This window comes from Lynx rufus, unplaced genomic scaffold (assembly GCF_022079265.1).
Source record: "Lynx rufus isolate CCGP_SWC_20201006 ecotype Redwood Valley unplaced genomic scaffold, mLynRuf1.p SCAF_2, whole genome shotgun sequence".
Lineage (NCBI taxonomy): Eukaryota > Metazoa > Chordata > Mammalia > Carnivora > Felidae > Lynx > Lynx rufus.
This window is the reverse complement of record NW_025814834.1, coordinates 142149557-142175146: the sequence shown is the minus strand read 5'-3', so window position 1 is coordinate 142175146 and position 25590 is coordinate 142149557. Positions and strand designations below refer to the sequence as shown.

The 25590-nt window shown below is 45.4% G+C and overlaps 1 protein-coding gene across 1 annotated transcript; it reads right to left on the bottom strand.

Moving 5' to 3' along the window:
• Positions 1 to 13914: 13914 nt before the first annotated feature.
• F3 (coagulation factor III, tissue factor) lies at positions 13915 to 23722 on the bottom strand. The gene is made up of 5 exons (XM_047082886.1): positions 23677 to 23722; positions 22446 to 22557; positions 18138 to 18328; positions 16038 to 16216; positions 13915 to 13962 (listed from the first exon to the last, which is right to left on the bottom strand). Exons 1-5 carry the CDS (start codon positions 23720 to 23722, stop codon positions 13915 to 13917), a joined length of 576 nt encoding a protein of 191 aa, XP_046938842.1.
• Between the last annotated feature and the right edge of the window lie 1868 nt (positions 23723 to 25590).

Sequence of the window (25590 nt, the reverse complement as noted above, 5' to 3'; positions counted from 1 at the left end):
AATTGGGCTCATAAGGGTCAGTCAGCTGCTGCCGAGAATGGGAACCACTGCACGCTCCGAGCAGCTATCCTGGAAAGACAGAACAGGCTAAAAAACCCTGAAAAAGATCCTGGCTAGTTTGTGCCAAGAAACACAGGAAAATTGGTTGAGACTATTATTACCAATATCCCTTTCTAGGATAAGGGCTGCCTCAAGAGGTAAACTAAAACTTAGCTTATTCAAGATGACTTATGGGAAGGGTGCCTGGGTGACTCAGTGGGTTGAGAGTCCAACTCTTGATTTTGCCTCGGGTCATGATCTCATGGTTCATGAGATCGAGCCCCATGTCAGGCCCTGCGTTGACAGTGTAGAGCCTTCTTGGGATTTTCTCTCTCTGTCTCTCTCTGCCCCTCCTCCACTTTCTCTCTCTTTCACTCTCTTTCTTTCTCTCTCTGCTCCTCCCTCAAAATAAATAAATAAACTAAAAAAAAAAAAATGATGTATGGGAGGCCCTTTCCTACAAACTCTACTCTTCCTCACTGCCAGACCCAGAGGGTTCTCTGGCTATTAAGCATATAATTAACCTTTGACAAGTGGTGGAGACACTCAACGAGTATGGCAGCTTTTACCTCCCCCTACCTACTGAAATTGGACTTCACCCAATGGACCTGGGGAGAAGGTGTATCTCAAAAGTTGGAAAAATGGGTTGCTGCAGGACCAGTTACGCCCAACTAGACAGGGCTCCACCTAGTAGTATTAGCCACACATTCTTCCTTAATATTAGAGGGAGGGGTTCAGTTGGGTAGCTCAGTTGGTTAAGCGGCCGACTTCGGCTCAGGTCATGATCTCACGGTTCGTGAGTTTGAGCCCCGCGTTGGGCTCTGTGCTGACAGCTCAGAGCCTGGAGCCTGCTTCACATTCTGTGTCTCCCTCTCTCTCTCTCCCTCCCCTGCTTGCTCTTTCTCTCTCCCTCTCTCTCTTAAACATAAAAATAGACATTTAAAAAAATAAAATAAAATAAAATTAGAGGGAGTCATGGCCTGCATCCACCACTCCAGAGTGAAAAAGGCACCGGCACCAGAAACTCAGGAGGAGGCGCTCCCAAAACAAATGACCACAAGTACAGGTATGAGTCACTTACAGGCCTGTAACTTCTGTCCTTCTGCATCCACGAGGTAAGTGAAGCCCGCACGGATAGAGGTTCTCAGGTTTGAACTCTGAGAGTTTCAATCTGAACGATACTGGCTCTGCTGATGTGGTTTCTTCAGTCTTGTCTCACCCCTTGAGTGGGTGAAATCATTTTCTCTGCGACTGTTCAATAACGAGTGCCTCAGATCATAGTTAGCACAGTAAATGGATAGTTTTCTGGTTCTCTTTGTCCATTGGGTTCTAGAAACTGGGTGTGATGTTTTAGCCTTACGATCTCAAAATGAACGCTTTTCCTGATATTAGTTTTTGTCACAGTCGTTCAAGGGTATCTAAAACTATCAACACAGCAGGGCACTCTTGGGAATTAAATTCTCTGGTGAATTTAAGTAAGAGATACTAGACTGGCTGTGGACTCCCTGTTAGTGGGAGGAAGGTCTGTGCAGTAATTAATACTTCATGTAGTACCTGGATTAATACCTCAGCTGTAGTAGAAGTAAATATTAAGAAAATCTTTGATCAGGCAGCTTGCCTACCTACCTTCAACCAAAGAGGAGGACCCTCCAGAATATGCAGAATGGCACTACCCACCCAGGATCACATGGTTCCTCTCTTCTCTGGGGTCACTAATAATCCCGCTATTCTCATCAGTTTTTGGACCCTGCATACCCAACTCTTGGGTAGTCTGGGGTCAAGCGTATGGAGGCTGCAAAACTGCAGATGGTACTAACGCAAGGGTGTGAACAGCTAGAGGTTAAACCCAGTGACACACAAGCATGTCTCAGACTAGCCGGGAAAACAGTTCTGCTCCTCTACTAACCCCTGTGACGTCACACACGTCAGGCAGGAAGTAGCTGCGGGAGATGGCCCTTTGGCCTGTGCCCCTTAAGGGTGAGGAGCTGAGTAAAACTAGAGGAGGGGTTTTGTCACCAGCCTGACCTCCTGAACTCAGGAACCTCCTAGAAGCTTCTGCCTGTCCATCTTACCTTTTAGAAACTAACAAATGGCTGCAACAGAAAAAGAAACATTTGAGGGAAACACCTGAGCAGGTGAATCAGAAAGTGCCAGAAAGTGTCTCGGCCTCCTTATAATGTTACGTTGACCCTCTGAATCTTCATCCCAAGTGCTTATAAAAGGAGCCTGCTCTGCCTTGTTCAGGGGGTCATGGCTTGGGGAATCAGCATTCCCTGTGGTCTCCTTTCTTGTACAAATAACACAACCTTGTGAGGCAATTCCACATGGAACTGGTGTCTGTAGCTCACGCAGGAGTGGCACCCACTTTGGTCTGCCACATCCTCCACTGAGAGTTAAATCCTTTAAACCATTTAAATTCACTTAAAATGAATTTTAAACACTCTATTGAAGCATAATACATAGGCAGCAAAGTCCATCAATCTTAAGCTCCATGAGTTTTTGGAAAGTGTGCATACTCATTATCACCCTCCAAATCAAGAAACAGAACATTTTTACATCTCAAAGGTCACCCTCCTGTTGCCTTCTAATTCTCAGCCCCTAAGAGCCACTATTCTCAGTTCTGTCACATAAATTACTTGGTCTGTTTTTGAACTTCATATATATTAGATACCCTTCTGTGTACGACTTCTGTTCCTCAACCTTGTGAAACTGATCCATTGTAGATGTGGCAAGAGGTCCCTCATTTTTATTGCTGTATAATATTTAATCATATGAATAGACCATACTTTATTCATCTTCCCATTGGTGGGCATTGGGTTTTCTGTTTGGGGCTATTACAAATAGCCCTAATAAACATTCTTATGCACATCTTTTGGTGCCCATGTGTGTGCAATTTTGGAGTGGAATGTGTTCAGCTTTGTTATGTTTTGCAGACTGTTCTCTGAAGTAGTTGTACCATTTTTACACTCCCACCATTAAATATATGAGAATTCCAGTTTCCCCAGTCCTTGCCAATATTTGATATTGCTAGTGGGTTTTTTTTTTTACTTTTTTCTTTTCATTTACGTATTTTTAGCCATCAGCAGCAAATCTTGTGGTTTCATTCTGCATTTCCCTGATCGGTAATGAGGCTGAACTTCCGTTGCGTGTTTATTGCCCATTTGGATATCCTCTTTTTTGAAGTGGCTATATAAATCTTTGGGCCAGCTTTTATAAATTGTCCTAGTGATATTACAGATTTTTATATATTCTGGGTATAAGTCCCTTATTACATAAATGTTCTAAGATCAGACAACGCAGACTTTAGGACAATGAGCATTTCTCAAAAAATAGACAAACAAAAAACCACATAAATGCTTAAGCACAATTAACCAACTTGACCTAACTGGCCTATGTAAACGGCAACTGTAGATTTCTTCTAATCCTTGAATATGATAGATCTGTCCATTTCAGACTTCTTTAATGTTTGTCAGTAACATTTGGTAGTTTTCTGTGTAGAGGTCTTATACATCTTCCATTAGCTTTGTTGCTAGACATCTGATGTTTGTCATGTCCTGGTATAAATTGTATCTATTTAATACTCCTAACCGTTGCTACTGAATAGAAATGCAGTTAATTTTTGTATATGGATCTTAGTGACAGATTGTATTTTTCCAAGAATGGTTCCCTGAATATATATCCCATCCCACATACTCTTTACAGTGTGGAGAGGTGAAGTCTATATTCCCTCCTCTTGAACGTGGAAATGTTTGTAATTTGTTATAAGTTGGGAGATTTGGGCCTCGATCCAGGAGACAGGATCAGGAGAGGCAGTAACACGCAAACCTTATTTGGGTGGCGCTTGAACACAATTGCCTGAGAGGGAAGTTCCTCCCAGTAGCAGGGTCAAAACCCATAAGAACTGACAGAACTAAGGAGAAATTAGTTCCAGAGATGGTGGTGTGGGACCAGCACCCATGAGGGGAACAGGATAAGGGGACCCCGGTGGGGGAGGGGCGGGGGGAGGGAAAATCAAATGGACTCCTCTGTCTAGGTAATGCCGTTCAGCAGCAACCGCTCTGAAGGGCAGCAGGAGTTTGGGTCTCTTACAGCTGTAGTGTTGTCTCATCTGTGGTTGGCAGATGTTCAAGGCAGTTTCATGGGCTATGTACAGTAAGTATGTTCTAATTGGCTAAAAATATGGGAGGTTTTTTGTTGTTGTTGTTGTTGTTTTTTTTTCCACTATATTTAAAGCAAATGGATGTGTGAAGATTTGAGTTTGGCACTGGTGGGCTTTGGGCTGATGGTCCTAGACTGCTGTGAAGAAAGAAACAGCAGGCCATTATAGGCTAATTTACAGGGACCATCTTGAGCCCATTTATAGAACACTTCTGCAACGAATAGAATGTAGCAGAAATTCCAGTTAAATCATTTTGTTTTTTTAAAGTTTATTTTATTTTTGAGAGAGGCGGGGGGGGGGGGGGGCAGGCAAGGAGAATCCCAAGCAGTCTCTGCACTATCAGCACAGAGCCCAATGTGGGGCTTGAACTCAGGAACCGCGAGACCATGATTTGAGCTGAAATCAAGAGTCAGAGGCTCAACCGACTGAGCCACCCAGGTGGCCCCCAGTTAAATCATTTTGAATTCATAATCAGCATTTGCTTTCTGATGAATGTATAATATAGTTCATTGCAGAGCCAAGCAGAGAGCTGTGTTTGTTTCTTACTGTCTTTTCTCTCTAGTGTCCCATAGCCTTCTTTTTTTTTTTTTTTAACCTTGCTCTATCTGCCGTAATTATCATAACAGATAATCTTTAATTACTTCCCGCTGTGCCACCATATCAATGTTTTATTACTTTCCTGAGGTGTTCTTCCTGGGGTCTTCTGGTTTATCCTTCCCTCTGGTTCTGGAGACCGGCTGAGCTGCTAGCCTGACACTGGGCTCTCCTGCATTGAATCCCATGTCCTCCTCTACTTTGGGTTTACTCCTTTAGAGTGGAACATGTCCTGCTATGGCTTTCTGGGACAGGGTGCATGGGAGGAAAATTCTTTGAAGTCTTTCATGTCAGAAAATATCTTTATTCTGTTATACTGGTGGGATGTTCGGCTGGAATGCTGAATTTAAGCTGAAGATCATTATCCCTTAAAATTTTTGTATATTCATCAGCCTCTTATATTTGTTTTCTTAATATCCAGTTTGCTGTCGAGACTTTTTCTCCTATCCCCCCGCCCCAACACCCGTCCCGCTCCAGATACTCCCCTGCCATATCTGGCAAGTCCTAGTGTCTGAGTTTCTTCAGATCTCTTTGTCAAACACACTTTATTTTTGGTATTATCTGATGCCCAAGATACGGTTTTAATGATGCAAGCATTCCCCCTTCCTGGAGGACTTCAGCTACTCTCCCGTCTCCCTTTCCCCCTTTGCCTGATTAACTCTGTATCCTTTCCTGGAGATTTTACTTACTTATTTATATTATATTTATATTTTGAGGGGGAGAGAGAGTGTGTGAGCGGGGACGAGGGGCATAGAGAAAGGGAGAGCAAGAATCCCAAGCAGGCTCTGTGCTGTGAGCACAGAGCCCGATGCCAGACTCAAAATCACTAACTGTGAGATCATGACCTGAGCTGAAACCAAGAGTCAGAAACTTAACCGACTGAGCCACCCAGGTGTCCCTTTAGCTGAGATTTTTAAGTAGTTCTTCCAAGTCTAAGTTAGATGGCCCCCAAACACCCTATTCTTGACCCACATATTGTTATCGATTACCTATTATTCTGTTATCATTATTTGACATTTTACTCTACAAATATATGAGCTCTATAAGTGCTGGGATTGTGCCCGTTGTATTTTAATCAAATGCATAATGCCTGGCACATAGTAGGTGCTTAGAACTAGAATAAATTAATGAATTCAAATGCATAATCATGGCTCTTTTTTTTCAAGGCAATTATGATTGAAAAAAGGAGCCAAGGCAAGTAAAGAATTATTTTGTACAACAGTAAGGGTCCTGAGAAGGAGCGTAAGGGTGTAGAGGGGTAGTAGGGAGAGTGTTCTGGGAATCCAGGGGAGGAAAGCTTCTGGCTGACATCCAGGAGACATTATGAACTACCTTGAAGGGGGAGCTCGGTAGACACAAGGCACATGAATCAGTGGAATTGAGGCAGGAAAGCTTTCGGTCTTTAGACAGCTGCGGATGAGGCAGAGGTCCTCAAAGTACTGTCTTTGGAAAATAACAGAGTGCGTCTTTGGAAAATGTAATATTTGTAATATCATGGCTCTGCTTTTACTCTTGGCATGGGTTCATAACTTGCTGATATTTAATGCTAATGAACGGCATCCTCTCATCAAGTCTGTGCAGTTCTATCCGTTGGTGAGGTGTGTTTTCCTTCTCCACCCTATGTCCCCTAACCTGCTTTTGTGAAATCGGGAATAGTGGCCTCAGTCGTTGGGAAAGCACACAGAACAGAGCTTCTCAGACCTCGGTGAGGGTACACATCACCTGGAAACTGAAGATTCTGATCGAGTAGGTCTGGAGTGGGGCTTGAGAATTTCCATCTCTCACTAGATCTCAAAGCATGCTCAAGCCGCTGTCCCCCCGACCGCACTTGAGGTAGCAGGATCTGGGGTAGAGCTCTAGCTCTGGACCGCAGAGACCATCACAGGTAGAGTTGCAGCAGCTTGGAGAAGGTACTGTGGTTCCACGACTCTGGCCACTCCTGCACTTACAGGTGTTTGGTTTTACCACGACTCCCTTCTTTTTCTAACCCAGTCTACAAGCAGTCTGGTCATGCTGTCGATCCTCCTCAGGACCTGTAGATGGCGCCACGATCTTAGTTATCAACCACTCTTCCGTCTGCAGCTCGGAAAAGCATTTCCGATTGTTCCGAATGTTCCGGTTCTCATTCTCTGGCTTGATACGTGCTCGGAGAACAAAAGTAATTTTGCAGATGAAGCATCGTCTTTTGGTGGTGTTTGAAAATCAAGTTGGAGAAAGAATTTTAGGTCAGGAACCTTTTCCTTAAAGCATTGTTTTAGAACCCTATTTAAAAGTTTATTTAATTTTGCGTGTTCAAGATGAATTGCAGTTTTTCGGTTTCAAAATTCTTGGTTTTTTTTTTTTTTTTGTATTTTCATTTCCCCAGAGGAAGAGTGTTATTCTTAGTTGTTAATTATTGATGGTCTAATAACGTGTTATAATGTAATTTAGGCTAAAAGGAGCTGAAGAGCTTTAGGTCAATTAGTGCACTTGACGAAAGAGAAAACAGGCTTCCCAATTTCATTTAACTTCTCTTGAAAGAGTTTCTGTTCCTTGCAACAGGAAAAATCCTAAGAGATTCCTACATGACAAATGTTCTCCAAGGCAGTATAGTCTATAGTTGGAGAATCTTATCATGCTGTATGTGTTAATTTGATTGTGGCTCTACAGCAGGCTGCATTCTGACCTTTGCAAGGGCTAGGAATGCCCCGTTTGGGTCTATAGCTACTCTTACTGCAGTAAATAATAGATTAAGCCAGTGGTTCTCAAACTTGATTGGGCATTAGAATAACTTGGAGAGTTTCTTGTTACAACACAGATTGCTGACTCCTGTTCTTATCCCACTCACAAAAATTAACTCAGAGTGGATTACAAACTTAAATGTAAGATTTGAAATCATGAAACTCCTAGAAGAAAACATAGGAACGAAGCTCCTTCGTAATGAATTTTTGGAAATGACACCTAAAGCACAAGCAACAGAATAAAAAATAAACATGTAGGACTACATCAAAATATAAAGTTTCTCCACAGCAAAGGAAGTCATCAACAAAATGAAAAGACAACCTATGGAATGGGAAAAAATATTTGCAAACTATATATCTGACGAGGAATTAATATCCAAAATACATACAGTACTCATATAATGTAACATCAAAAACCAAAAACTAAAAGTAAAAAATGAGCAAAGGACCTGAATAGACATTTTCCCAAAGAAGACATACAAATGGTCAACAGGTACATGAGAAGATGCTCAACATCGCCGGTCATTAGGGAAATGCAAATCAAAACCATGACGAGATATCACCTCACAGCTGTCAGAATGGCCATGGTCAAAAAGACAGGAGATAACCAAAGCTGGTGAGGATGTTGGTGAAAGGGAGCCCCTGTGCACTGTTGGTGGGAATGTAATTGGTGCAGCCACTGTGGAAACAGTATGGAGGATTCTCTAAAAATTAAAAATAGAAATACCATACAATCCAGCGATTCCACTTCTGGGAATATATCTAAAGGAAATAAAAACACTAACTCGAAAAGATGCCTGTACTGCCTCATTCATAGCAGTATTATTCGCAACAGCCAAGACATGGAAACAACCTAAGTGTCCATCGATGGATGCGTGGATAAAGAAGTTGTTGTGCCATGAAATACTCTCCAGCCATAAAAAAGACAGCTAAGACAGTTCTACCGTTTGCAACAACATGGATGTACCTTGAAGGCATTATGTTCAATGGAATAAGTCAGAGAAACACAGATACTGTATGATCTCACTCAGAGGTGGAGTCTAACAAGAACACCACCACCAGTATCACAGAAAGAGATCAGACTTGCAGTTACCAGAGTGAGGGTTGTTGGCCAGAAAGGGGAATTGGAGGGAGGTGGTCGAAAGCACAAAGGTCCAGTTAGAAGATAAAGCTGCACTAGGGCGGGCTGGAAAGTACAATAGACGACTAGCCGGTGCGGCTGTGAGACGCACAGGAAAGCTGTTACGGGAGTCGGTCCTAAGAGTTGGCAGCACAAGGCGAATTTTTTTTTCTTTTTATCCTATCTGTGTGAGATGATGGATGTTAACTAAACCTGTTGTGATCATCATTTCGCAATATGTGAAAATCAAACCATCATGCTGTATACCTTAAACGTATACAGTGATGTATACCAATCATTTCTCAATAAAACTGTGAAAAAAACCTGCACAGATTTCCAGTTCTGTAAGTCTGAGGTCAGGGTTATAAATTTGCTTTTCTAACAAGCTCTGGGGTGATGGTAATGCCGCTAGTTTGGGGATCCTCACACTTGCAGAACCATTGGATTAAGCTAACACAGGAACACAGCAATGGTTTGGAAGTATCCAGGAAACTGAATACAATTTCTTTCAGGGAATCAGATATGCACACAAGATTTAATCTTTGCCAACACACAGACAGCTTCCCTTTAAAAGGAAACAGTGTGGTTTAGATGTTGGTCAGGGGAGGATATTAAAAATGTGAACAAGTGGGAACCCAGACATGGAGCAAAGTGTAAGCAGTATTTTTTTAAATGTTTATTTATTTATTGAGAGAGAGAGAGAATCCCAAGCAGGCTCTGCACTGTCAGCACACGGCCCGACATGGGGTTCGACCCCACAAACCCGTGAGATCATGACGTGAGTTGAAATCAAGAGTCCGATGCTTAACCGACTGAGCCACCCAGGTGCCCCAAAGTATAAGCCGTATCATGGGCGGATGCCGGCAGGGCCAGGGATCTGTCCTACAGAGTGGCAGACCTGCGTGTGCTCTGATTTAGGACAGAGAAAACTCTTCTTCTGTCTCCACAACAGCTGATGAGTGAAATCCCACCATCACTCTCTCATTCTTCTTCAAAGTATGACTCTAGGTAAAATATTGTGATGAGTCACTGACCCCTTACTCTAAGTGATTTTCAAATGCTTTTTTTTTTTAGTTGGGACAGTGGGATGATGTGCTCTGAAATACCCTTGACCCTTCTCCCTGTTCAGTCAGTCCGCAGTCCTGTGCTCCTTGTTCGGGAGAGATAACAGGAGGCGAAAGCAGAGAAGAGTGGAGTTTCCTCTGGTTCTGGACAGTCTGGACAGACAGGACTAGTGCACAGACAGCAGATTGAAAGAGGACATGGCCGTGAGTACAAGCGAGGCTCCTGCCACCTCCAGCCCACCACGCCCGCCTAGAAAAGATTTCCTTGAGCAGGAGGGAGAGACTAGACACGGGAAGTAGAGGGACCCAAGGCAGGAAGAGGGGCAGTGGACACAAGTCCAGGGAAAAAGTGGACGTCCCAGGGAACCGCCACATTACTCGGGATGGTTTCTGCCAGCTGGTGCAAAGAGAGCCTAAATGAAAATTAAGTCAAGTGTTAAGAAAATGAAGAGCAATCCTCCACTATAAGCTTCTGAATGAAAGTCACATTGCAACAGCGATGAACCTCAGGCAACCCTTGGAGAAGAAATAACACGCTAAATACACATGTCCTAGAACAGGTAAAAATTGCGTTTGGGAATGAGTTTATTTCCTATTTGATGGACAGAGATCATTGTTCATTTATAGAAGAGATGGATATTTGGATTATAAGCCATCAGTTGTAACTAGGGTAAAATGTCTTTGGATTTCACAAGTCAAACTTCATCAGTATTTTAAGATCATAATTTAAGGTCATAGAAATCCCTTTTCAAAGCTTGGAAGTTGACTTTAGTAACAATCAGCTTTATGATACTTTAAGAGCCGGGATAATATACTCTGGCCCGCTGGAGGGCAGTAGTCTCTGGATGCCCGCCAGGCAGGACTCTAGGCTTTTTCTGCTCCCAGCGCTAACTGCTGTGTTGATTTTAGAGGCAGCTGTTTAGTCTCAGCCATAAGGACAGGTGGGGAAACCTGAGGCGCGGCGACAATGTGTGGTATGAAGCCTCCCGAACGTGGCCTCGTCGGGATGTGTAATGAATTCCTTCCCTGTGAACAGCCAGCCACCTCATTAGTACCCCGACCTGCTTTCACTCGGCCTGTGCTCTCTTTTAATGGGACCATTCAAATTCCTTAGATTAGGAGGCCGCGCGGTCACGTAACGCTGCGATTATGCCTGGCAGGGAACAAGCAGCTTGATGGAAACGCTCCTTTGGATGCCCTCTCTGGGACGTGTTCTCCCACCCCGCCCCCACCCCCCCCCCCGCCCCTCCCACCCACGTCTAGTGCACTAAGCTCTTTGTCCCGGCCAGCCCCGCGTGAGCAGGACTTCCAGGTAATGGCCCAAGCACACCTACCTCAGGACATGCGCCCCTGCCAAGCTCTCTGTTGTTGACACTGCTGCACACGCACACGCACCCCGTCCGTTCTCTGGCACGCTGCAACAGGGTACGATTCAGCCTCTCCCGCATCCGTACGGATTGTCCAAGGCAAGCGCGCCAACAAAACTAGCCCAATAAACCAACATGTTCTCCTTGACGTCTCCAAAGTTTCGACCATGTATTCGCCTTTCAGGCTACCACTGGTAGGGGAAGCAAAGGGGTTTTTGCCCATTCTTCCACAGACTGTGATGTTCTATCACACATTTCATGTTTAGAGTTTTACTGATAATGCTTGGAGTTCTTTGGAGCAGAGGAACAGATGAACTTAAAATTTATGAACAGCTGGACAGTGAACGGATTCTTTGCTTTTTTTTTTTTTTAATGTTTTTATTTATTTTTGAGACAGAGAGAGACAGAGCACGACAGGGGAGGGGCAGAGAGAGAGGGAGACACAGAACCGGAAGCAGGCTCCAGGCTCTGAGCTGTCAGCACAGAGCCCGACGCGGGGCTGGAACTCACGGACCGTGAGATCGTGACCTGAGCTGAAGTCTGACGCTTAACCGACTGAGCCACCCAGGCGCCCCTCTTTGCTTATTTTAATGTCCGCTCGGGTCTCCTTGGCGGGGCCGCTTCCGGGTGGGTGTGCCATCTGGAGGCTTTAACTACACTGACTGCACCGGCCCAGCCTTTCACAGTGGGAAGCAAACACGGTTGAGGCCCAGCTACGTGCTGGGAACGTCACTTCCATTTCGAGTTAGAATCCTCTTCCAACACATTCGTGAGATCAAGACTTCTGCTGCGTTTTATTTGTATTTGAATATTTCCATTTCTCTTCTCTAGAGGGAGCTAATGCTGTCAGTTGGACCGAGCCATGACTAAGAACCTGCTGGCCCCGCCACCATAAAGGGGAAGTAAATGTGAGCCAGACCCAGTCCCGCCCGCAAGACCTCTCCATTTAGTTTTTGTTATTTTTAAATGTTTGTTTATTTTTGAGAGAGAAACAGAGAGGGGGAGTACAAGTGGGGGAGGGGCAGAGAGAGAGAGAGAGGGAGACACAGGATCCAAAGCAGGTTCCAAGCGATAGCAGAGAGTCCGATGCAGGGCTTGAACTCAGAACTGTGGGATCATGACCTAAACCAAAGGTCATGACGCTCAAACGACTGAGCCACCCAGGTATCCCTCAATTTAGTTTGCTTTTAATGAACTCTAGACACTCCACTTCTCTATCTTACATTGTCCTTTTGTCCAATTTTCTTTGAAGACAATAATCCAAAGAATTTTTCCTTTCTCCTCTCCAACTTTCATCTCCAACTCAAACTGATGCCCATGGGAAGAAATCACATCTTCTAAATCTGCAGTCAGTTGTATCATTTTCTGTCTTCCCTGTAATGCCATGTGTCCCTGCCATTGCCATGCGACGGGCGGTGCCTCCTTGCAGGCAGAATATTGTCAGGCGTGGTCAGGTATCTTGCCTGGGGCAGTTGCACGGGAGCAGAAGTTTTGTGTTTTTCTTTTTTTAACAATTTCTGATTTTAATTTTAATTTTATTGAGAGAGAGAGAAAGCACATGCACAAGTAGGGAGGGAGCAGAGGGAGAGAGAGAGAAGTTTTAAGAGGTGGGCTTAAAGCTTGAAGATGTGACTACTCTTCCTCCTAATTTTTTGCTTTTCCCTCTGCCCTGACCCAAACAGAGCCTTCACCTTCAGTGTGGGTTCTAGAATGAGAACCTAATTAAGAAGAGCTGTGGTCAACTTGCAGCCACCAAACTAATGTACGCGAGAATTCAAGGTAATGCTGTTGTGAGCCACTGAGAATTTGGGGGTCATTTGTTACCACAGCAGTGCCAACTCGTACAATGGCCAAATCGTAAACAATACGTGGAAGATATAATCAAGACGATAGCCACAATTCCCAGTCACCTTTATTTATATAAAAGTATATTAAATAAATTATCTCAATATATACAAACAGAACAATATTACTTCTATAAATAGATAATCCCCATGTATAAAACCTCTTAAAATATATATAAATATACACAATATTGGCCATAAAAGCTCGAAGTACCTTAAATCATAAACTCTATGTGGTTTGTATAGTAGTCTTATAAAAATATAGTTAATTGTCAAGTGCTTAATCAACAGCACGGAAGTCAGTTAAAGTGCTACCCCTAAGGTTCTTTAGGAATGTGCCCCAAAAAGAAGTCTTCTGCATTTCACACATTCACATAAACGTTTGCCAATTGTTTTGAACCTCCAAGAGAACTCAGAAAAGAAGCAGAAGACCCTAAACACCATATATCACAAAAGCAGAGACACAGGTTAGACAAGTCCACCCAATTTCCATTTTACTCTCCTGTGTGATTTGAAGTCAGCTTCTCAAAAGCCTTCCAAAAGTCTACCCAGGAGTTTTTTGTTTTTGTTTTAAGGCATTTGTTCATTCGTTTTTGATGAGACAACCTGGTTTCATCTTGGGTGTAGAATATACATTCTAGAACATGATATGTGCAAAGGATGTCATAGTGTTAAACAGAAATTTTAAAAACTTGGAATGGGTCGTACCGTTCGTTACATTCCACAGCGTCTAATGCTGCTGTCGAAACCAGAATGCTAACTGTGAGAACAGGTCGGATAAAGAGCTATTGTTGAGCCCAAGAGTCTCCGTGCTCCAAAATACTCATTTGTGTTTCCATATATTCCATTCTCTTCAAAGTTCTTGGTCGCAGTGCAACATGAACTGTGCCGTGGTCGGCAGCTCCAAGGGTGTGTTCTTTATGCAGCATTGAGTGGGGAGCCCTCCTTCCAACCTCGCTCCCTGCGCACCTTCCTGCACTTGTACAGGGACACCCCCAGGATGATGGTCAGGATGATGACTGCAAGCACCACCATTCCAATGACGAGGAACATTTCTGGAAAACAAAAGGTCCCAGTCAGCTTTGAGAGCTTGAACCCCATTTATCAGCGGGCAGAACGGAGGGTGTAACTCTAAATTACACCAGCCTGCTTTTGCGTAATTTGAAATTTCTTTCTTCCACCCTTTCCACCACAACATACTTTGATTAGGAAAGAACTGGTCAAACCCTAGATGTTTTAGGGCAATTGACAGTGGCGAAATCATTTAATGGGCTACTTAATAAACTGGATAATGTTCATAGCCAGGAGATGGTACACGTAAATGGGAGCAAGAACAGCTTTTGGAAACAAGTGGCTAAAAATAATGCTGGGTTTGGTGGCAACAATTATCATAGTATAAGATAAATGATCAGTGCAAAGGGCAAGATGCAGAGTGCTGGCAGGGTTCGGGTCAATAGAGATGATCATTGGTTGGGGCAACAGGAAGGGCTTCCTGGTGGAGGAGGCATGTGAGACGGTTCTTAAAGACACATTTCAGTAGATGGAGCAGAGGCAGGGAAGCAGCGATCTGGGTGTGCATGAAGACAGAGAGGCAGCAGAACTCCAGCTGGCTTGAGGGAGATGGCTGTGAGGACTGTGGGTAATGATGGCCCAGAGGGGTACAGGACCAGAGCGAAGGCCAGCCCTTTTCTTCCATTATGGTTAATCAACAGGAAATATTTGTTTAAAAGTGCTTTTAAATTTTCAAATCTCATCTTAGCAAGGAGCCATCCTGTGACTTTTGATCTCAGAATGTCCTCAGAGTACTATCCCTATAAAGCCTGGAGGGAGACTCAGGCTGTCAGTTTCATGGACGAGTCTGAACCCCTCTTGGCACTGCTGATCAGGAACTAGTCCTCACAAGGGGTCTGGGCCCCATGTAGGCACACACACTCACGTAGGTATATTTGCTAGAGGCAATCCCCTCCCTTCGTGGGTTAAACTTCCTGTCTTCTGTGACAACAGCCCATAGCAAGTGCTCACAGATGTCTATTGGGTGCAGCTGCAGCTGGCCCAGAAACTCCCCCATAACCCACAGAATCAGAATTTACGTGTGAAAAAAATACCCAGAGAAATCTGTGATTTGATGCTAAATGCTAAACATGCACCGTGTGTCCATTGCTCAGCAGCGAGCTCGGCACACGGTAGGTGCTCAAGAAAACACTAGCTAAAACAAGGGAACAACGCAGAAACATTTTCAAATGCCTAAAATTGTAAGAGTCTCCCCCAAACGACATGACCCAAACAAACAAACAGCAACAACAACCAAAAACAAGGCTGTTTCTCCCTGAACAAAAATACTTCCTGGTTCTAAGGGTGCACTCGAACTCTGGAAGGTCTCCATGCCTCCCAGAAGAATAACGGACAGAGCCATTCACCTCTGGACATACCTTTCTCTTGGCTAGTACACTCGATGAGACTTTCTGGACTCTTTTGGTTTACTTTCCGTGATGGAATCACTGCTTGAACATTGAAACAGTAGCTTTCTCCTTTATCCACATCAATCAAAAACTCATTAGTGTTTGTCTTGGCTGTTTTCTGTTAAAAGATCAAGAGTTCTTAATTTATCTGGGCTCAGAGTGAATTCTTTCCCCTTCACTAAGTCAACTGTGGAAGCAAAAGCCTGCAGGGGCACACCAGACATATAATGGATTAGAAGTGACTTGGCTGCTCAGTTCCCCCTGATAACTGCTAAGGATGCTTCTTCCTAGACCGAAAATACCCAACTTAGGCCCATCCAACCCAATTTAGCTCCTTTAGAAGATATTTGCAATAAAGGGAAAAAGGAATGAAGCATTAGTTGTGAATGGAAAACAGACTTTGTCTCTGGGATCCTCAAGAGAGGAAGAAATGGGAGAGCCAGCAGGAGCCTCAGAGAAGACCTGGTCCAGCCCTTGTCTGAGCAGCCTGTGTATCCGAGGGGCCACGCCCAGAGTCACAGAGCTGGGACAGCAGGCACCCCTGCTCCTCCACCACACTGCTCTCTCAACCACCCCATTCTGGCATCTTTAAATTGAGGGAAGAAGTGGGCTGTAAAGTCAAGGATCCACAATTTAAAACAAGTCCTAAAACCAAATGAAAGAATCCTCACCTTTCCCGTACTTGAAGCTTTCCAATAATAAAGTGTGTAACTTAAGTCTTTGCCAAAAACATCCCGGAGGCTTAGGAATGTGCCGTTCATCCTGACTAAGGTACGTGCATCTTGTACGGTCACATTCAGTTTTGTCCCAACTTGTTTGTAACTGTGAATCATGGGCTGTCCGAGCTTTGCTAAAACATAGAAAATGAGCTTCATTGAAACCAAAGAATTCTATACCAAGTAGAATCGCATTTAGTTATCACAGTTAATAACAAGCCAGTACCCCCCCCCCCCCACCCATTGTAAAACAGCCGCATAGAATACGCTCCCTGCAGGAGTTCGCTCAGTGGCTCCAGAGCGGGACATCCTACGGCAGTGCTATCCAGTGCAAATATAACAGCCACAGATGTGATTTAAAATTTCCTTGTGGTCGCATTAGAAAGTGTAAAAAGGAACAGCTGAAATTGAACTTTAATAATACATTTCATTTAATCCAAAATAGCTAAAATATTATCATTTGGCATGTAATTAATAGAAAAAATTTTGGAGATATTTTTCAAAATCCAGTGTGTATTTTATACTTACGGCATTTAGCTGTGGGTGCTCAGTGGCCATATGTGGCTAGTGGCTGTTGTAGTAAACGATACAGTTGTATACAGTTCCATATTTGAGATAGAGTAAATTAGGGGCTGTGGGAAGCCCAGGAAATGTCCTTGGTACCTCAAGGAACCAGTGTTAACTGGTCATCTCCTATGCTTAGGCTGAAGGACAGTAGAATAATCCCAGTAATTTAACACGAATTATATGCAATTATATGTGTGTGTGTGTGAGCACATGCAAAATTAATATATAAAATACTTTCTATCTCACGTCAAGGAAGGATTTGAAGTGGCTTAGAAGAAACTCAAGAATTATGAAAAGGGGAATGAGTGTCACTGAGCCTGCACCATCACTGAGGTGGCTGTGGCTGTGGTGGCCATGCTCCAGCTGAGGGCCCAGAGAAGGAGCAAAGGCCACAGAGGAGTTTGAAGGCAGACTCTGGCCAACAGGGGCTCAGGAAAGGCACACAGATTCGCTCAGGGGTCAGGCCGCCCCCTATTTCCACCCTCCAAGTAGATACCTGAGGGACCAGGTGGTTGACGGTCCCTCCCCCCTCCCCCCTCCCTGCCGGGAGAGAGCGTTCTCACTGGGCAGCCACAGGGCTACACACAAAAGCACCAGATAAAAAACATGACACGCTTCCATTCTAACCTTTCGTTCTAATTCTTCTTAAAAGAGCAACTGATTTCACCCAGCACGATGTGCTACATCTGTTTATTTAAAACACCTAGTTCTGACCAAAAAAAAAAAAAAAAAAGTTGAAATCTCCTACTTGGCAGGAATCCTCTGCATTCCCTTTTTAGATGCTCAGGTCAGCTTACTGGGACAAAGGCTGGGGAGGAAAGCATTCCTCGTTTTCAAAACCAGCACGAAGGAGGCAGGCTGGGAGCCGGCCCAGCACGGCATCACGTGACACGGAGCACGGTCAGGTTATTTAAAAAGGTCAGCGAGCCTGATTGTGGACTCAGAGGGACACCAGACCTACCCCCTGGATTTGTGACTGTTTGTGAAAACCCGAAACGGGGACTAGTGGTCTGATAATGGAAGAGAAAATTCAGGAGATTTAGTTGCATCTGTAATATATAATCTAAATATCCTCCTAGACGCTGAATCTCCAGCTTTGATGCATTTCCTACTCCCCAGCCCCTCCATCCAGACAGTTGCTGGGAGGGCCTGGTGACAGAAAAAAGTTACTCAATGACACTGTTACCAACTCCAGAGTTCACGTTCTGTGAACCTCCTAGCACGCCTGGACGGAGCCAACAGCGCTGTGGCACTTACCAATTTCTGAGAAAGAGAACATGTTTAAGGATGAATATTCTTTTCTTTTAAATTTATTCTTATTTTTTAATTTACATCCAAGTTAGTTAGCATATAGTGCTATAATGATTTCAGGAGTAGATTCCAGTGACTCAACGGATGAGTATTCTTTATGGAATAGCCCCTGCAAGTCACAAGCTCACAAAAACATTCAGACCACGAATGAAAGGGTATTACACATTGAGCACTTACTCTCTAAGTAAGGTGTGAACTCTGGGGAGTTTGTAAAGTGAGGCTCCCCAGCGTAATCGGTGGCATCAGCTGGGTAGGAAAAGACCCGGGCCAGGTACGTCTGATTCACATTGTTCACGATCTCGTCGGTGAGGTCACACTCCGTGTCTGTGGTGTAGAAGCATTTGCTTTTCCAGTTGCCTAATCTGGGGCTGAAGGAAGGAGGAGGAGCGTATGAGGATCTGCAGCTGAGACAGACGGCTTTCTGGTGTGGTGCCGGGTTCCAACACCACTCACAAGCAGTCTGAGTAGGCATTTGCTACGCCGAATCCTTTGGACATATTTGAGTCCTCACAGCAAACTGGGGATGGCTCTGTAATTACTGTTTTCACAGATAAGGCAACTGAGGCAAAGTGAGATTGGGTGACCAGCTCATACAGCAGGACTTTGGGCCACACAGCACTTTGCCTGCCGAGTCTGTGCCCTTAACCGTTTGTTAAATGTCTTCCTTAAAATGTAGACAATATGTTAGGGTCACACGGGAGAGAGAGCAACATCCCATCAAGACCCAATTATTTGTTCCACACGTATCTTTATCACATTCTATAGTCTGTGTGGAACATAGCCAATGTAGTAATAATAGAATCTACATAATAATCTATATCTTACATTTGACTGACCATTGCTGGTATGGTTACTTATCATTGAATCTACTGTATGCCAGGTACTGTACAGGCCCTTTACACAGGCTACCTCATTTGATAGAATCCTTTCAGGAAGGGATTGGATCTTTTTTACATATAAGGACACATGCTCAGGACCACTAAGTGACTTGTACAAGGTCACCTAGCTGATGAGGTGCGGGCTGAGTCTGTCCATCTCATTTTACTACATGCCTCCCTCACTTTACAAGATATGAATACAGCCCATCAAAGTTTACAACATAACAATAAAGGCAGGATCGGAGAGTCTGAGAGACTAAGAGACTGGAACAGATCTTTCTTTTGTAAGACGCCATTGAAGGGGAAATACTTTAAAGAACTGCTAAACATGAAATTATTCTAAAGGACCAAAACAATTTGTAGATGAATGCCCCTGCTCCTGGATCCACACACTTCTGACCCACATATATTGACAGCCACACTGTTCTCTCCTTTGGCATCATGGACCGCCAGAGAGCCCTGCCCACCATTTAAGACCATGCTCCAGTCCCACTTTCTCCAGGAATCTCCAAATCTCCTTTCTCAGAATTGACCTCTCTCCCTTGTTCCCAGCAATGATACCTCCATTAAAGCACTTACTGTGAACTTGGTCCCACTCCCCATTAAGCAGCAGGGCTAACCTGAAGGATCATACATAGCCAGGCCTCGCTGAGGGTTAGGCAGTTTGCACTTACGGGTTGGATTAGGGGGAAAATGGAGCTGCCATAGGATTCGACTGTCTCAGTCCACACGCGAGAGACGTAAGTACATATTTTTTTAAAAAATCTTAACTAAATATCGAGGCTAAGAGGATGTGGGCAAACACACTCTTTGCCCTAAAATTCACAAACTGAGATCGACACAGAAATATTTTGGTTTTCTAGATTTCTCTTTCTGTGAAAAAGTAGAGTCTGTCTCAATTCCAGAATGACAAAAATGTTTTTTTAATAGTTATATCACTTCTCTTTTAAACAGTGAATCAGAGCATGACGATTCCTCTCCATCACTGTGGTACACACATGGTTCAGATTATCAGGGGAAAGACTCCTGGGCTCTGTGACTACGTTCCATCTGAGAGACAGGTATTGGGCTCCCCCAGCTCACTCGTAGAAATCATAGTATGCTATGGTGAAATTTAGCACAAGTGCCTGGATCACTGAACATAGTAAAGTCATGTGAACAGGTAATGAAGGGGCGATTCTGTACTACATTCCTCTAAATGCTATTGCCAGCATTAATATTTAAAAGACTTCAAGGTTCCTCTAGGTATTGTACACTCTCCTGATTTGGAAATCATAAATGTCCCATCTGAATTACTAAAAAATTCCAGCAGAATCCAGATTCACCAATTTGGGAGCAGGTTGTTTTCTAGAAGGTGTGGGGGTTTAGTGTTAGAATTCAGAACATTTCTGTGGAATCAACATCACAGGTGGTGGTTGGGTGCTAAGGCTTGAGCCAACAGCACTTCCCAGCTACCTCTAGAAAGTGTTTCCAAAGAGGAAAAGTGCAGCTGGATCTCCAGGCACAGCGGTGGCACCCCGTGGCTGGGGACAGGCCGGCAGCGAGGTGGGGGGGGGGGGGTGGGTGAAGAGGGACAGTAGGTTAAAATGCTTTCTCTAGGGACAGAGAACCGAGAAGGAAGAAAGCCCACAGAGGAGATGCAGTGGGAATGACCTTCCTTCCTCCTCCCAGCCTTGGGGCCTCACATCAGACTGTGGCAGACCCACCCAAGTAGGTGGTGGTATGGGGTCCTGGGGAGACCTTGGTTCCAGACCTGGGTGGCCACTCGCTATCAGGGCAGGCAGTCACGAATAAACCGCTCACTTGCCCATGGCAACAGTGTCCTCTTCTATAACAGGATTGCTGTGGTCCTTTTCACCCAGGAATCCTACTTACTCATGGGGAGGCTGCAGGAGAGTATGTGTCTCCCAGGGGCAGCATTGGGGACTGTTCACAGGCCTTGGGGTGCAGGGCCAAGAGTACGGGGAGATCCCTCTCTTGGCAGGAACTCCCCACCCCCACCCTCAGGCACCGCCAAGCTTCAGCTCAGCTAGGATGTGCGCACATCGCACTTCATGGGGGACGTGTTCATTTAAATATTAGCAGCCTTGCAAAGTCTAAGAACTTAGGGTTAACTAAGGCTTAGGTTTAAAAATCAGGTAGGGGCACCTGGGTGGCTCTATCGGTTGAGGGTCTGACTCTCAATATTGGCTCAGGTTGTGATCCCAGGGTCATGGAACCGAGCCCGTATTGGGCTCCATGCTCAGCAATGGATTCTCTCTCACTCTCCCTCTCCCTCTGCAAACCACCCCCCACCCCACTCTTCTCTCCTGCTTGTGTGCTCTCTCTCTAAAATTAAAAATAAAAAGAATAATCTTGGGAGATTATTTATAGTTGTGATGGGGAAGTGATTTGTTAAAAAAGAATAAAAAATAAAAATTAAGTAAATCATAAATGTTTCCACATGTTCACCAAACATAAGACTGAGTACATTTAGGAGTAAGCATTCTTCCTAAAATCTTATTTTCTCAATCCAGAAGGAAGGTGTTTTACTAAAGTAAGCTTCAGCTCTCTATCAGAGGAATTAATTACTAATTCTCAATTAGTGGAATCTGAATTGACAAGTTTGACCACAATTATAATTATTCCCTGGGGTTATGAAACCCCCATATCTCTATCTATACATGAACGAACACACACACACACACAAATTCTCCTCCTTGTCTAGCAAACAGTCGTCATGAAGTTCATTTTGAAAAACAAGAACATCCACCTAAAAGACCCACTGCGTACTTAGGAGCTGTGTTCAAACACAACAGCAAAACATCTTTAATTCTTAGCCAGTGATACTATTGTGCCTTTATTCAGTTAGTGTTAAAATAACTTCCACAGCAGCTCTCCTCTATTTAATAAGATCTCTAGCAAGCCTCCTAGAACATTTCAGAAACCCCAAACTCACCAAGAATATGGTGAAAACCATCAAGGAACAGAGATGGCACATGTCTGACATTCAGACTGAATGTGCAAATCACCAGCTCTTGGAGAGAGCTGCCAATCAGAGCAGGATGGATGAGTGCAGACAGAGGAGGATTTCTCCCGGGCTTAGTGAGTCACAGATTTGACCTCCGAGATCGTGGATGCAACTGAATTTTGAACCAGTGTCTAAAGATTAATGAATCAAACACTGCTTAAGGGCAATGTACACATTTGTACTCCTCCCCGCTTCCTCCTGAACATGTTAGATCTGGCTCACAGTCTAGACAGTTAGCGAGGAAAAAGACGGGTGTGCTGAGAGGATGTTAGTTATCTTCACTTGCGACCCACACCTACCCATGCTGCCATAGTCTGCTCAAGAGAGTTCACCTACCTACGGCTTACACTCCATTTGAGAATCTTCCCATCCTGTCCAAAACCAAGTAAAACATTCTATCAGTTTAAGCTGAGGAAATGTTGCAGGCTTCATAGACTATGCCTCTGGCCAGCAAATTACCACCAATGCCCTCTTTGTCATCTGTTAAATACTCTCATCCATTAATCAGCTTTAAAGACATTTGTATTCAGCACAGGGAAGTGGAAACATCAAAAACCTTAATTTTCTTTTTTCTTTTTTTTTTTGTACGTAGCTTACCTTATCTGAACAGTGTAGACATGATTGATGGGTTTGGGTTCCCACTCCAAAATTGTCTTGAAATTAGTTGATTTCCAAGTTAAATTATATGCTGCCACTACATCTGTAATGCCTTTAAACAACAGAGAAACAGCTATTATTACGTGAACTCAGTACATGATTTCATGTTGATGCTATAAAACATCTTCCCATCCCACCCACATCACTATAAACTTCATATTAATTTTTTTTTGCAACCACGAAAGCTTCCATTCACTACTGAATTATCAAGACAAAAAAACATTCAGGTTTTTCTTAATTTTCTTAACTTCTCTTAATTTTCTCCTGGCAAGATTGACCTTGTAATCTAAGAAAATCCTTGTTTGAAATGATTTATGGAGGAAGCCCTGTGATAACGTGACCTAGCACACAGCCCAGGAGCTATCAGCCTCCTGGGAGGTCCCAGGCCAGCCCAGGAAGTGTAGGACTCCAGAGGTCCCACTCACCAGGGAGGGCCAGGTAGGGTGGGTTTGGGGTAAGCTATGGAAGAGAGCAGATCCCACATGTGTGAGAGAGGTTAGGGCCGCATACCATAAGAAAGTCAAATCTTGACTTTTCTCATTTGTATCTATTATGTCTCTATACTGAAACTTTCAGACAGCCAGGCGGAAGTGTGGCCTGTCACACCATCAGATATATTCAGTTAGGACGCTTTATTATTAAGGTCTGCTTTGCCAATACGCAGCAGGTCACAGTCTCTGCCCTGCCCCCCCCCCCCACACCGAATAAGCATAAGGGTCATGCACCATGTGGTGTCTACGCCAATCCAAGCGACTTTTTGCCACAGGATTGCCTCTAATTGAATCTAAAAGGCGATCGAGGAACCACAAGTGCCTCTCCCGCTCCATCAGGGAACGTGCACGCGCAGTGAAGGATGGTATCTCTCCAAACCCTGCACGACGCTGACCAGTGCAGGTGCGGGTCCACGTCCACCACCTTCAAGGTCGCGGACCACTGGAAAAGACTGGCTAAACTTAGAGCGGGAGCCACACTCCACGTGTGCAATCCCAGCGGCCAGACACCGAGCAAGCCTCTCCAGCAGAGGCGGCAGCCGCCTCCTACCCTCCAACTCCCGCCTGCGCGCCCCGGGGGCCGGCTTCGCTGACACTTGGGTGAGAGCTGCCGCTTCAGGCGGGCGAGCCCATTCCTCCGAGCCTCGCGCTCCTGGGCTTCGGGGGCGGCCGCCACTCACCGGAGGCTCCGGTCACCTGCAGGAGGACCAAGCCGAGCAGGAGCATCCGAGCGACGGTGTCCTCGAGGAAGGGAGTCCGGGGTCCGGGGAGGGTCTCCATGTCCACGAGCTGGCGGCGAGGCCGGGAGGATTCCGTTGCGCCGCGAAGACTGGGGAGGCTGGGCTGGAGGCCCCTTTGGGCACCGGCGGCAACAGAAACGATCGCGGGGAACCCCGAGTCTAGGGGAGCTCTGGCCGCGCGCGCTTTAAAGAGTCGCGCGGACGCCGGCGCCTCCGCAGGCCCCCGGCCCGCCCCCGCCGCTCCTCCCCACTCCCGCCCCCGGCCCGATCACTGGCCGTCGTGCTGGGCGGACCCCGGGACCGGTCCCCACCCCTGCTCCGCCCCCTCCGGGTAGGAAACTCCGAGGAGTGATTCACGCGTGATTCAACCGCGCCACCGAGCGCGGTGCTGCCCTTCGGTCCAGCGGCTCCAGGTGCTGCGGGGAACCGGGTCCCCCGGCCCCCAGCGCTCCCCGCCCGGTCCCCGGGTCGCCCAGGCCGGCGACCCAGACGTCCGGCCTGAGTGGGCAGGTCTTGGGGCTGAAAGCGGGGGCGCTTTGGAAGCCGTTCTCGAGGTGGAGGGAAAGGATTCTTCTCTACCGTTTGGAGACCCAGTGCTGTCCCGGCCGGTGGGAGCGGCAGCACTGACGGGGTCTGACGGCAGGTAGGGGCTCCGGGCTCGGTATTTCCCCCGCGCTTCGCCCACGTGGGGCCGAGCCTCGGAATCTGCAGCCAGGTGGCCGCGTGACTCTGAGCAGGGCTCCCTCCCAGCCTTCGTCTTCTCCCCCGAAAGCAATCATACCTGGCCTTCCCACCTCACAGGGCCCTTAGCGTGGGTCGCATCCCACAAAGGTGGTGCGAATGCAGGTGTCTGCCCACAGGTCCGAAGGTCAGTTAGCGAGGCTCAGGCCAGCCCCGCTGGGGGTAGTAACTGGGGAAGAGCTGCTTCAGGCTGGCAGTTTGCCCCTGGGAGAATTCCAGCATGACATCTGCAGCCCTGTGGTTCCCGAAAAGACCGCTCTCACACCGAAGAAGAAGACGTTCGTGGGACTGAGTCCCACCCAAGTGTAGAGAAACCAAAAATGAAATTAAAAAAAAAAAAATCAGACCTTTTTTTTTTTTTTTTTTCCCCACTAGTCTTCAGCACTGGTTTTTGGAACCTATTTCTGGCTTCCTCTTCTGGGCTTTCCTATAAAATTGTCAGGCGATAGGATGTTACCTTGTATTCTACTAAAGCGGCATTGTAGAAAGCCTTGTTAAAGCATTTGCCATCATTCCTTTATTATTACTCCTTAGTTGCCTCCAAGACAGACTGGAGAGGTGTTCGGGAGAAAGTAGATAGAGTCTCCCACTTTTTTCTAGGGAAGTCAGCCTTGCATTTGCATTTAGTGTATACTAAATACTGTATATTTCCATACAGCCCGGGAAACCGTAGCATACACTCATTTTAAAAGAAATAAAACCTCGCAAAAGTTTTGTTTTCTCCCTTTGCCTGAACTGAAATAGCACATCCAGTTCTTGTTCTTTTTTCCTAGAAGCTGAACGCTGCACTTGGTGGTTTCTTTTTGTGGTCTCTTCCAGCTCTATACCCCACAAAGTTTGTATTTGCAAAACGAGACCATGTGGGCCTCCTTTTTGTAGTCTCCCGCCTGAGTCACTTTCCCTAACAGATCTTTAGCCCAGCCTGGGATGTGATTCTTTGTACCGGAGTTGAAGGTACCTAGGAGAAAACGTTACACTTGCTTTCCGAGACTCAGGGAATCGTTGCTGTGTCTACAGAGTGATTGGCTCCACTCGGAGTCCCTGACTCTCCTGAAACATAAAGGGACTTAAGTGTGTCAAGGTCAGCAATTTGGCAAGAAAAGTATGTTTCAC